At 40.6% G+C, this 12,810-nt stretch overlaps 2 protein-coding genes across 2 annotated transcripts in view; both read right to left on the bottom strand.

Moving 5' to 3' along the window:
* The window catches only part of LOC146522634 (uncharacterized), a 518,363-nt gene that overhangs the window by 210,402 nt on the left and 295,151 nt on the right, over nucleotides 1–12,810 (bottom strand). The window lies entirely within an intron of this gene.
* Nucleotides 3,026–12,810, bottom strand: part of dachb (dachshund b) — a 129,084-nt gene continuing 119,299 nt past the window's right edge. The window contains exon 12 of the mRNA XM_085153514.1: nucleotides 3,026–4,808. Coding sequence (XP_085009640.1) covers nucleotides 4,771–4,808 — 38 coding nt within the window. The 3' untranslated portion in view covers nucleotides 3,026–4,770. The remainder of the gene's footprint in view (nucleotides 4,809–12,810) is intronic.

The following is a 12,810-nucleotide window of genomic DNA, read 5'->3' as shown; positions in this document are numbered from 1 at the left end:
CCCTCATTCTCTCAATCTTCCTTAATTTTCTCCCACGTCAACTCCCAGGTTCTTCAGTCTCTGTTTCCCCCGGCTGTCACCTTTTCATCCTTCCTTGTTGACTCCTTCGCTTTCCATCCATCCTTCTTCATCTCTGGCTGTTTTTCCTCACCGTCCATCGCTCTGTGTTTCTGCCTCCATTAGGAGGAAATGGAAAAAGTGACATCAGCTATTTGGTAAACGGAGAGAGATGGAGGGTGAGAGAAAGAGACAGAAGATGAAACAAAGGACAAAAGGGGCAGAAAAATGGAAAGCAAAGGTCAGAAGAGTGACAGTGGGAATGATTGTAAAAGAGAAAAGGAAAACAGAGAAGGAAAGAAAACAGAGGCAGGAATGAGAGGAGAATAAGAGACAAGCACAGGAAGAGAGCGAGAGAGATCCATTAAAGAGAGAGTGAGTGAGAGAGGGGAAAGCTTCACCTCATTAACCCCGTAATGCAGAGTAAATATACAGTCTAAATGGAACATAGACGACGTGTGTGTGTTTACTGTCAGCCCTCTGCGCTTGTGTGTGTGTGTGTACGGCCACAAAATACATTACCAGAATACCAAAGTGCCAATCTGTATTTGTATTATGTGGTTATCTGTGTGTGAGTATGTGAATATCTTCTGAAATACCAGAGTGTTTGTGTGAAAATGCCTTCTTATCCCGGATAGTTGTTCTTCTGTCCTCTGGAATCAGATGTCACCCAAGAGCTTTATCCTTGCATGTTTATGGCAAAAACCTTAATCATTATTAATCACAGATTTACTGAACTGTTTGAAGAGTTTCATCTTACACAAATTTCTTTGTTTTATATTTAAAGTTCAAACTTCAAATTAATAAAAGAGATGGAAGGAGTAGTAGTAGTAGGAGGAGTAATGGTCCTCACAGGAAGTGATTTCCTTGTCATTTATCCCTTTGTTGGTCCCTAGGGACATTCCGGTTTCCAGTTGCCTAAGTGCCAATCTATATTTACCACCCTGTAACATGTCAATCAATGTTATCCTTCACTGTCATTGGTATTCATGTCAGTCGTTCAGTTAAAAGTTGATAAAAGGTTAACTCAAAACCTGCCCACCTCGCGTTGCCCGTGGTTATTATGTATGTCATCGCTCTTAGTAGCTGAATGTCTTTGACGTTCTATGGTCTCTGCTCATCTGGCTTCAAATCGAATAATGTGTGGATGCCCAGAACAGTGGGTGTTTTAGATGGTAAAGAGAAGGGCACAAGGCAAAGAGTCATAGCATAACTAACCAACAACTCAGTCGTGTGACCCCAGAAGCAGATCGGATGAGAGACGCTCAGACATCTGAAGACCAAAGCCAGCCTGTTCTCATGGCAAAACATGAAATGCTAATGAAACAGTAACCTATTTGCTCGTGAGCAAAACTCTTCCTGTTAGTCCTGACAATCTCCAGCACATAGTATGGTCTGGAGGCTTTTAAGAGGCAAAGCAGCACCATAGCAATAACCATGCTTGGTTTGTGGAAACTCTTGTATTTTCACCACTGACAAACAAACAAATGGTTTAACCTGCATTCTTTTTAATGGTGAGCAGGGGCTGATGGCTGTGGATGCATAAAGACTTCTTGTCCTGTATTAGTCTATGGAAGAAATCGCCCACTGCCCTACATCTATAAACACAGAATCTCAATAAAAAATGAAGTCCATTTTTAAAATTTTGATTATCTTAAATTTGAGGAGGACTATTCAGGGTGTGCTCGCTGGCTGATGACTTTTAATTAACAAGATGTAAGTCACAACTTGTTAATTACACGTTAATTAACTTGTTAGTGAAACTTCATGTCCTATGTCTGACTTTAATACCATCTGTGATGATTTTTTCCCAAATCTAACTGAGTAGTTTCTAGTGGTGTGAAATCATCAGTGACACAAACAAACAGAAAGATTCAAGACAGACCCAAACAGACAACCTTCAAAGATTTCTCCATTTTCAAATGGGCTAAAGCTGACGTAAACAGTGAGTGAGTGTAAAAATACTCCTCCAAAAATGGCGGGTGTGCTTGATTTATAACAAGATAAAATGTTGTGGTGAAAATAAATACAAAAAGCAAAAAGTTGGATCATAATGATCAAATCTGTAATCAAAAATTGTGTCTGTCGTTGGGCATTTCTGGCTCAACTCTTTCTTTCTCCTTGTCCTCAGACATTTACTTTTAATTATTTTAATTAAAAGCTTGGAAAGTTTCTCAACTTCATTATATTAGATTGATTGATCAGTCTGTTACACTGTTCAACTACTGAAACTTCTTGTCTAAAAAAACTAACATTGCAGTCACTAAAAAACTGCAACTGAAGCTTCAAAGAAAACATTGTGAGAGGTGTGTAGCTATCTACATGATTTATCCACACTCTAGGACAGAGTTCATTTTCTCAAGGGCCTACATTAGAAACATGGTGTGGCCCTCCACAACAGTCCCATGTGGACTGTTGTGAAGGGCCACACAAACAACATAAGGAGATCAAATTAATATTAAGTAGAATTTAGTTGAGCTTACTAGTGCGGCCCAGTTTCTCATGTGCGCCCTCATGGGGAAATTAATTACTCACCTCTGTCCTGGAGTGCATAATAATGACATACACAGCCGTTGTGACCTCACCCACTATTTTCTCCATGGGTGCCTAGGATGAAATCGTAATTGTTTTCATCTGAATTTAACTCCTAGTAATCAGACATGCTTGACGCAATGCCTTGCTGTTCGTTCATTACATCCAATTTAAAAATACTCAAGCCACCAGAAATACACTGAGCGCAATTGCTTTGCGTAGTTTTTTCCCCCATGTCTGTAAAAAACATAGTGATAGAGCATTAAATTCTGTAAACGCAAGGATAACTCAATACAAGAAAGTGTGGTGTCACAGTTCGTAGGACTTTACGGTTCAAAACTCTGCAGAGTGTTTAGATTGTATTAGCTTATGATGCCGTTCACATAAAGTCAGCAACGTACATGAACTCATGATGTAAAACACCAGGAGACAGCAGTCATTATAATACTGTATATTTGCAGTCAGCTCAAACCCAGAGAACAGTGACAGACTGAGAGATCATCAGGAGAAAAACATAATAAAACAAAAATCAAGAAAACGCTGAATGTCATTTCTATCTACACTTAATATCCCTTTAAGCCCACCCACCCTGGCCCAGCCCTCCCTCGTTCCTCCCGTACACTTTTCAAATAGTAATTCAACAAATAAACAAAACACGCAGTGGAATAAACAAAACTTCAACACAGTCTGCACTCTTAGTAGGTCAGAAAATCAGGAAGTGAACGCTTTCTGGTGTTTGATGTTGCAGGAGAGCGTCTTCACCTGCGGTATGTTTGATCACTGAAAAGTTCTCAAATCCAACAGAAAAGGAGCAAAACTGAATGAGTTATAGAAAGTTCATAAACCTGTTTTTTCAGGGCAGTTAAAAATAATAATAACAATAACAACAATAATAATAATAAAATAAACTCCCCATCTTTAGTTTGACAAACAACAGAAACTGTACTAACACTTCCTGGTAACAGGAACGGGCATCAAAATGTGAAAAGGTCAAATGTAGAGGAAGAGAATTCGACATACTTTTAGGATAGTATGTGTCTAAAAATCACTCCATTGCAATAAAAAACAGTTTTTGTTTTTTTGCATTTTGTTTTTTTTTTTTTTTTTTTTTTTTTCAACTCTTGCATCGTTTCAGAAACTGATTCCATAGGTTTTTTTAAGGGTGATAGAAAATACTTCATACATCGAAAAGCTGCATCCAACATTTTCAGAGTAATGCCTCCTTTACAGAGAGAGGGAGAGAGAAGACGTCGAAGAGGTAGAGGGGAAAAAAACAAGTATGAAAGAGAGGACAGTGGGAATATACAGAAGGATGGGAGGGGTTTAATAAAAGGATTAAAAAAATAAGAGGTAGAAATGAAATGAAGAGGTGGTAGGGAGTTCATAAGAGGGGGAAGAAAACGGAGAGTTCAAGTTAAGGAGTGTATGGAGGTTAAAATAAGCCAAACAACAACACAAAAGTTTTCCCATGCATTCTTTTCAGTCCCCGTACGGAAAATAAAAATTAATGAAACACAAGACAGAAATAGCCTCCCAAGTTGTTTTCCTCTTTTTATCTTCAGTTTTTTTCCTTCCTGATATTTTATACATGCCTCCTTTTTATTCATTTATTTATTTATTTGTGTATTTTTTGTTTCTCTTGTCCAGCGACACACTCAGAGAGCGAGAGTTGAAACTTTTTAGCTCCTGCAAATCATCAACAGCCTTGGAATTTTTTCTTTTAACTGATTTTTCTAAATTATGTCCAACCATGTTGATTCTCATCTGTCCAAATTTGAGAGTATGTTGATGTCATCCAGCCCATTCACATCTTGCTGCCTCTTTTTTTTTTTTCTTTTTCAAATCCTTGGGAATGACTTTCAGTTTTCAGTTTCGGAAACAAATGAGGAACAAGTTCTGCTGCAAGGACAGATAAAGAGGAATGAATGGAGTGAAGTTTGTCTAAAAAGAAGAAGAAGGAGAAAGAGAAGGTAGAGAGACAGGCCCCAAAGTACGTCCAGATAGGGAGTTTGTCTCTTAGTAGTCCCATTTTTATCATAGCAACGTCAAAAAAAGGTTGCTTTGCAGCAAAGATAGAGTCCCGCCTGGGGAGGTCATATCTGTGGTGATCCAGGCTGCCGTGGAAGTGGGCTGGTGGAGTTCTTCTGTGCAGGGCCGGGATTCTGGAGGCGGAGTCTCCCTCTAGAACATCATGGGTGTCTTCAGAAACGGCCGCGATTCTAGGCAAAAACATAAACACGTCATTTAAAAAAGAAAAAGAAAAAAAAGGTAGCATACCCTTTCATTCATTCCACCTCATTTCATTTCTGTATTTTATGTATATAAGTTTAGATTAGTTATTTATAGTTGGTTTACACAGCTTACACAGTGTATGTATGTGTATGCATGTGTAATGTATATATATAGACATGTGTGTGTGTGTGTGTGTGTGTGTGTGTGTGTGTGTGATTTACATTGCTGTGCTTGAGAGCCACCATCTACTGGAACCAAATTCCTCGTATGTGTCTGCACATATACTTGGCCAATAAACACGATTCTGATTCTGATTCATACAAGCAGCTAGCATAGCACTCAAAGATTCCTGAATCAACAATTATCGGAATTCATGGGTGCAATGGACTGGCAACCTGCCCAGGGTGTAACCCATGTGTCGTCCTTTGACTGCTGGGATAGTCTCCAGGCCTGCCACAACCAAAATGTTTGGGAAAATTCTAGAACAGCAAATATCTTGGTAAAAGTATAAAACTGAGTGGGGGGGGGGGGGGGGGGGGGGATCCTTTGGCACAAAGTCCGAAAACTCTCAGCTTCTATCATATTTGACTGGTGATTCCAGCAATCCCTATATCCCAGTGATAATAAATTTAGATATTGCCTTAAAATAACTGAAGAACTTGTTTCTTTGGTAAAACAAACCATTGATAAAGTTATGGAAGATAAATGGGGAGGGCTGCATCACAAAGGGGATCTGGCATAAAACCTATGCAAAATCAAACATGCAGATCATAAAGAAGAAGATCTATGTGCATCTTGTGTCTGTCTCCTTAGTAATGTTTCAGTCCTAGGTCAGCAGACTGCAAAAAGCCCAGGTTATACATTTAGATGGCAGAACAATAATTTGTTTGCCAGACCTTTAAAATGACATTAATGGAATAATTTAATGAGAAAAAAAACTGCTTCACATACAACTGGCAAAATATTAACCCCTTAACATCTACCAGGCCAAGCACTTAGGGATAAGGTTGGAGATAAGTTGCTCTTTAAGGTCAAAGTTATTTTCTAAAACTTGTTTTGGAAAACAGTTCTTCTTCTTGACTAGATTTCTTCTGCTATGAAATTTCCATTTAAGTCTGCCAAATGGGGAAAAAAATCCTTATAAAGGGGTAGATGTGAAGCTAAGGCCGCTGCTACACAGGCCTAGAGACCAGTCTGTGACCTCCTGGAAACCACCAGTCATTGGGGGAAAATGTGTATCCCCTGACACCAACAGCCCACGTGAATGAAAGTTTTTTTTTGTTCACCAGTTGCTGAAGTCTGTGAGGATTCTTGGCTGTCATGGCATCACTTAGGGGTCTGTGTGACTTGGACTTAACCCATTTCCTAACTCTAAATGCATTGCTACAGAGCAGATGAATGCTAAAAGGTTAGCCAGTTTTAAATTGTAATGATGTTTTTTTTACCTTCTTAATGCAATACCTTGAGCTAGTTTGTCTGACCGTCAAATGTGCCAATGGAGTGATTTTATATAATGCAAATACCCCCGTCCAGCTACTGCAAAACTGCTCAAGGAGCTGAAAATTCTTTATTGAGCAACAGGTAAGCTGTATAGTGTGTATATGATGCACTATGATCATGGTTCAAACATGGTTCTAGTAGATGCACCCATGGTATCAGTTCTTCAATCTTTCTCGAGTCATCATTTTCACAAGATTCTGAGAAAACTTGAGCTTGATTTGAACTCAAGGTCAATGAGGTTTGAACTCTTCTGTGATTTTCAGTAGATGCATCTATGCTATTCATTTGAAAATACTCATTCTTGAGTTAGCGTTTTCACAATCTTGGTGATGCCAGCATGGTGATGACGATAACAAAGACTGAACACTATAATTAACTAAAGGGAGGAGCGGCTAAGAACTGCTGACAATAAAGCTGGGAATCAACCTCAGTATGTAAATCATCAGCAAGTAAAAATGGGGAGCTGGTATGGCCGAAAACTTGTTTTTGTTGTTTTTATTTCCAGATTGAGAAATTGGCTAATATTAAGCTTGGGAACGACTGCACTAACCTAAAACAGAAATCCAGAAGGTGGTGACACATTATCCCCCTTTCTTTCCTACCCCCACTGTCATATTTATACTCCCTGAAGGCTAACTCAGTAAACATTTTCCTCCAAAAATTGGCCATATGAATTAAAATTTCCACTTGTAGCAACTAAAATTGAGCTAAAGTGTCTTTAAGCGCATTAAAAATGCAGAGTTTAAAGTCTAATGAGACGTTTGCACAGGAACTTCACCCTTTCTTTATGATCATTAAAGCAGGAAGTATTTTTTCTTCACTTGTTCTCCCTTCATGCCGTTTACGACAGAAATCTCGTCTCTCCAATTTTGCCAGGGTCGACTCTCCCTCCTCTCTTTTTTCTCTCCCTCTCACTTCACCTCCGTCGTTCTCCTTCCGCTCCCCGTAGTGCTGTTGCTGCACCCACCCACACAGGAGCACGTGCGCACACTAAAACCCCGAACACACGCATGCATACAACAGGAACACACACACGTGTGCAAACCTTCCTCTCCCTGCGGTGTCATTGTTTTCTGCGAACGTTGCAAAGTGTTTACATTTCTGCATAACAGCAACCATAAACCTGCCCTCCCTCCTCTTTCCACCCTGCACTTCTCTTTCTCCTGCCCTCTACTACCTTACTACTTTTTTCAAGCTCTTAGTCATCTTCCTGCCCTCTCGTTTTGTCCTCTGCTCATGATTCTTTGTTATTTGGATATGAAACAGACCCACGGTCTCTGTGTTGGACTTAAAAAAAGAGAAACTTTCTTAAATTTTCTCTTTCATCTCGCGCTCGCCCCTCGTTTCCTCCTTCATATTCCCTGCCTTCCCTCCTTTTCATCCCTCTCATCTCCTGCCCTTCCCTATTTTTATCACTTCACAATCCACTCAAACCCCCTCCTCTCCTCCTCTTTCATCCCTCTATTCTACATGCATCCCCTCCTCCTCCTCACCTCCCCTCTGCTCCCTCCTGTCCTCTATCTGTTACTCTCATATTATTTTTATCCCGCCCCATTCTTCTCTCTGTCCTCTCCTGTCCTTTCTTTTTCTCCTTTAGGCAGCAGGTTTGGCCCGGTGCTTAAAAATTGTCCTGCAACTTAAAGAGTGGAGAGCCGCGCTGATCCCCTCCGACAGTGCTGTCCTTAAAACTCGAACCTGTAACTTCTTCCAGTTAAAATATCAAAAACTTTCACATCAGCTTGCTTTTCTATGGCTGCGCTCATTTTTCCACTGTCCACTGGAACTAATCTGTTTTATTTTTGACCTGTTATTTATTCTTTGTTTGGTGGAAATTTTGAAAATGTCAATTCCAGGTTCCCACAGTTCCAGGAAATCTCTATAAATGTCTTGTTTTGTGCATCTAGCGGTCCAAAAGACATAAAACAGGCAAAGCAGCAGAGCCTCATGTCTGAGCAGCTGCACCCAGAGCGTAATTTGAGATTTTGCCTGAATATTGAACTTGTGTGTAAAGATTCTGCATAAGGAATTGCAAAATTATTGGCCCCGCAGGCAAATTCATACCAAACGAGCCCTTATTCGCCTTGCATTTGTGGCCCACAAGGGCAAAAGCAGGCATTTGTTTTTTATGTACGGTATCATTGAAGTAAAGGGCTTTTTTGAAAGTATAACAGTGTTTGGTAAATTCGATGTCCATCCATCCATCCAGCTTCTGACACTTATCTGGGTCTGGGTCCAGACGCCCAGACCACACTCGCCCCAGCCACCTTCTTCCTTCGAGCATCTCTGCACCAGCTGAGAAACAGGTCTACCCCGGGGTCTCCTCCCAGTAGGACATTCCTGAAACACTACTTTATGTTTTGGTCACACACACACACACCCAACTGACAACTACCCTAGAATAAAATGTGTATTCTTGGAGGTTGCTGGTAGTCACTATATGAAATTGGTTGCAAAGAAGTATACTGTGTTGCACAACCTCTTTGTGACTTTGGCTTCAAACTAAAAGTTGTGCGTTATTCGATGAATTTGACAGTGAACAGTCTCCATTCTATTACCCACTTTTCCCCGTTTTGCTACCACTCAGCAAATGTAAGTTCAATGTAATACATGATGTATTACTGTTTGACTGAACTGTGTGTGTTTAGGAAGAGCACAAGAGGCCCATGGTCAGGAAAATCAGTCCATGTTCCAGGGATATTTGTGGGTCAAATTATACTGCATTGTGGACATGGAGTTGGAGACCGAACGGCCAGGCGCTCATTACTGGTAGACTACTTTGAAGTCCACGGCACAGGTCTCAGTTTGCAGAGTCACGAAAAAACAGTTAGGACGTCCACACAAACCCTCAAGCTCATTGTCTGATGATCAAATTTACATTTAGTTATTATTAATAAAATTAACGCAGCTTAAGTCTTTCCCCCATAAAGTATAAAATGTGTATTTAATGCCACATGATGACTCTCCCTGTACCCTTAATGACAAGTCGCGACACCTCGCTATATTTAAATAAAGGTCTACATTGTGTGTCCCTGAGCATAAATCTATAGATGCAGTTTGTGGTCCATAATTCATAAAGACATATGTATGGATTAAATTTAACCTTTAATTTAAATTGACTCTTTTCCTCACAGTCTTGGTACTTTTCCTTTGGTGGAAGGCCAGAAATTCTTCAAGTAAAGAATCCTCCAAAGTGCAGTCAACACAGCTGTAGCATGTGGATGCTCAGAAGAAAGCAAACCGCCAAACTTTTATTGATAATCTGATAATATGCAAACATTTTAAAACATCAATATTACATTATGTTGTTGCAACACTGTGTGTATGTATTTTGAGTTTTAGACTATTGGGTGGAACCAAATGAAACCTTAGGCCAACACATCATGCTGGGCAAAAATGCTTTCCAATATTTTCCTCGAGGAAAGAAAAAACAAATAATCAACAAAAATACATCTGTAATAAAAGTAATTGTTACTTGAAGCCCTTAATGATAATGTCTAGTACTTAATCATTTTTACAAAATAGCACCAAATGTGTCCATCGCATTTTTCCCAATGCCCAAATCAACAAATCACTTGTTTTGTTCACGAAACGCCCAAATATTCAATTCATTGTCAAAGAAGACAAAAGAAAACCAGGAAGCTGTGAATTACTGGCTGTTTCTGCTCCAAACATTCATTTCCAGACTAAGAATAACTCGCTTTTTAGCGCTCGTTTTTCCTTTTTCTTCTCTGATGTTTTATTACTGATTTCTTTTCTTCAAATTATCTGTCTGCTAAAATAAAAATAAATAACGAAACATGAAGTAGCTGAGTCTTTGTGAGTCTGAGTCTTGCCTTTTTGTAACTGCTTCGGTACATTTCCCTCTCACCTCTATCTGTCACTATAAAATACACCTCCAGCCCACGTGCACGTGTGTGTGTGTGTGTGTGCGTTTGCTGTCGTAGTTAAAAATGACACTGACCTGCCTTGTTAAAAGTCTATCAGCAGGGTGGAGAAAATGTCACCAGGTCTCGGAACAAGGTCACATTTTTCAACTCCGTCCCAAGGAACCTGCTTAGTCTTCCTCCACCTTCTCCACTCCTCCTCCTCCTGCCCTCCTTTCCCACCTCTTCCTCTACTGCACCCCACTTTTCCTCTCCGGTTTGTTCATCTTTTTTAATCCTCACTGTTTCATTTCTTCTCTAACCCTTCCTCTGCTCCCCTTTCACGTGTCCGGGACTCCATATAAAAATGATGTCCATATACGCACAGACACCCTCTCATCCTGCTCTTTCCACCTAACATCTGGTATCCTTAAATTTTTCCCTCTTCTTTTTCCATACATTTACTCTTATCCCTGTCTTCCTTTGCTTTCTTCTCCTCGCTCCATCAACCTTTTCTCCCTGCTTCATTTTACTGCTTTTAACTCATTATCCTCTTCCTTTCTTCCACTTACCTTTCCTTATCCTTTCTTTTCATTCATTCTGACATCATTTTCCTCTTCTCTTTCTCAGTCAAACCTTTCTCCTTTTCCTCCGTCCTCCATCTTATTTGTCCCTTCTCTTGCTTGTTTTCACTCCACACCCTCCTTCCAGCCCATATTTGCCTTTTCCCTCTCAAATCCTTCCCCTTTCGCATCCCTCTTTTTCCCAAATCTCCTTTTCTCTCCCATTTCTCTTCCTACTTTTGGCCATGTTTCTATTTTATATTCCTTCAGTTTTCCCCTTTTCACCATCTCAATCATTTAACTTCCTCCTTCAGAGCCTCCCACCCCGCAACCTCTAAATCTTCTCCACTTTCTTCACCCTCTCCCCCTTTCTAACTTCCTTTTCTCTGTCTTAATTTCCCTCAATTCTTTTTTTTTTTACATGGCCAATTAGCCTGGTCAGCTTTTAACAACCAAATGAAACGGATCTCACTTCCTTTCTTTTTAACCCTCTCTCGCTTTCCCTCCCTTGCTTATCGTTTTTCCCTCCCTTCGTTCTCTCTCTTTTTGATTGTAATGCGATGTCTTTCTTTGTATTCAGCACTTTTCTTCCTCACTCGTTAATTAAGAGTGTGGAAGGTGAGAGAGGCAGGGGAGAGGTGTGTGTGTGTTTGTGTGTAAGTAAACCACCATAGGTGCAAAATGCTTTTATGGCAGGAGGGATGAGTGTGTATTTGTCTATGTGTGTGTGTGTAAAGGGGTCCTACTGGGCCAATCAACATTAATGAAATCAGGTGGGTCTGTGTGTGTGTGTGTGTGTTTGTCGGAGTGCTTGGCTTGCAGAAGAGAGGGGATCTAAAAGGGGTCTAAAGAGGAGTGAGAGCTAATTAGAGTTCCCTGTCTCACAAGAGTGTGGATCAAACACACACAGAAATGCACAACTACAGGTACAGAGCACACACACACGGTGTGCGCCTGTAGATATTCATTTATACACACGCTGAGTTTCAAGTGAAGGTTTTCAATGTCAGGGAGGACTGAGCACAGCTGGTGGAAAGAGGACAACACATGCATACTAACACAGACGCACACACCGGCGCTGTACTTGTGAGGACCCTCATTGGCATAATGCACTTCCAAACCAATAACTCGGACTTGGACCTTTCCTGCACTTCAGCTCAACTTTTCAACCCCCTCCACCTGAAAACAGTCAGACTCCAGCGCCGCTTCCTTCAGGTTATGTTCATCTGCGGCCGGAGGTTAAAGTGGGCCGGATCCATCCGCAGAGGTGCACCTTTGATTAATAAGTAAATAAGTCTGTTTGGCAGTTTCATAAATAATAAAGTAAAGCAAGTTCATTTTTCATGTGCTACAGCCTGCCGTTCTTTCCACCCGAGCCCACGGAGATGCTCAACAAATCAGAAACGAATGTCACCCCACAGTCCCACCCCGCAACCAACACACTTCCTTTTAACAGTCGGCACTCATTTTATTCATTTTCATCTGTGTGTGCCAAAGACATCACCAATTTACTATCGCCTATTCAATCCCAACAGTAGCCATGCTCTTATTTTGAAAGAGCCTAGACTTAACCACCTAGCTCCAGGCCTTCCTGTCTTGTGTTTTTCCTTAAGGTCATCTGATCAGGTCGCCGTTATAGTCTCTCATCCTGGACCACAGCTGGAGATGGTGGTGGTACTTCTTCTGCTTTGCAGCGTTAGTGAGCGACACTCAGGAGCACCATCAGTCCAAGAAGGTGGACTTTGTGGAGGTGGTGGTACTATGTATTTTTCTTTACATTTTGGGTGTGGCTGCTTGCATGTCTTACCACCACCACCTCAGCGTCAACGGCTGTTACACACCAAGCGCATTGTGAAAAAAACAAGAACATTAAATTCTGAATTTTTTGGATCCGAAGTTGTCCAAAAGTGTTAGTTTTTGTTAAAAAATCATCCTCAAAAATGCACACAAATAAAAAAAGGAAATCGACACCAAGCGTTAATGAGATGGTCCTGATGGTTCTAAACAAGAAAATTAAGAAACTGAGATTCTGGGTTCATCCAGTTCTCAGGAGAAGGCAGCAG

Source organism: Neolamprologus multifasciatus, chromosome 3 (assembly GCF_963576455.1).
Source record: "Neolamprologus multifasciatus chromosome 3, fNeoMul1.2, whole genome shotgun sequence".
NCBI classification, from domain to species: Eukaryota; Metazoa; Chordata; class Actinopteri; order Cichliformes; family Cichlidae; genus Neolamprologus; species Neolamprologus multifasciatus.
This window is presented reverse-complemented; position numbering and strand designations above follow the sequence as displayed.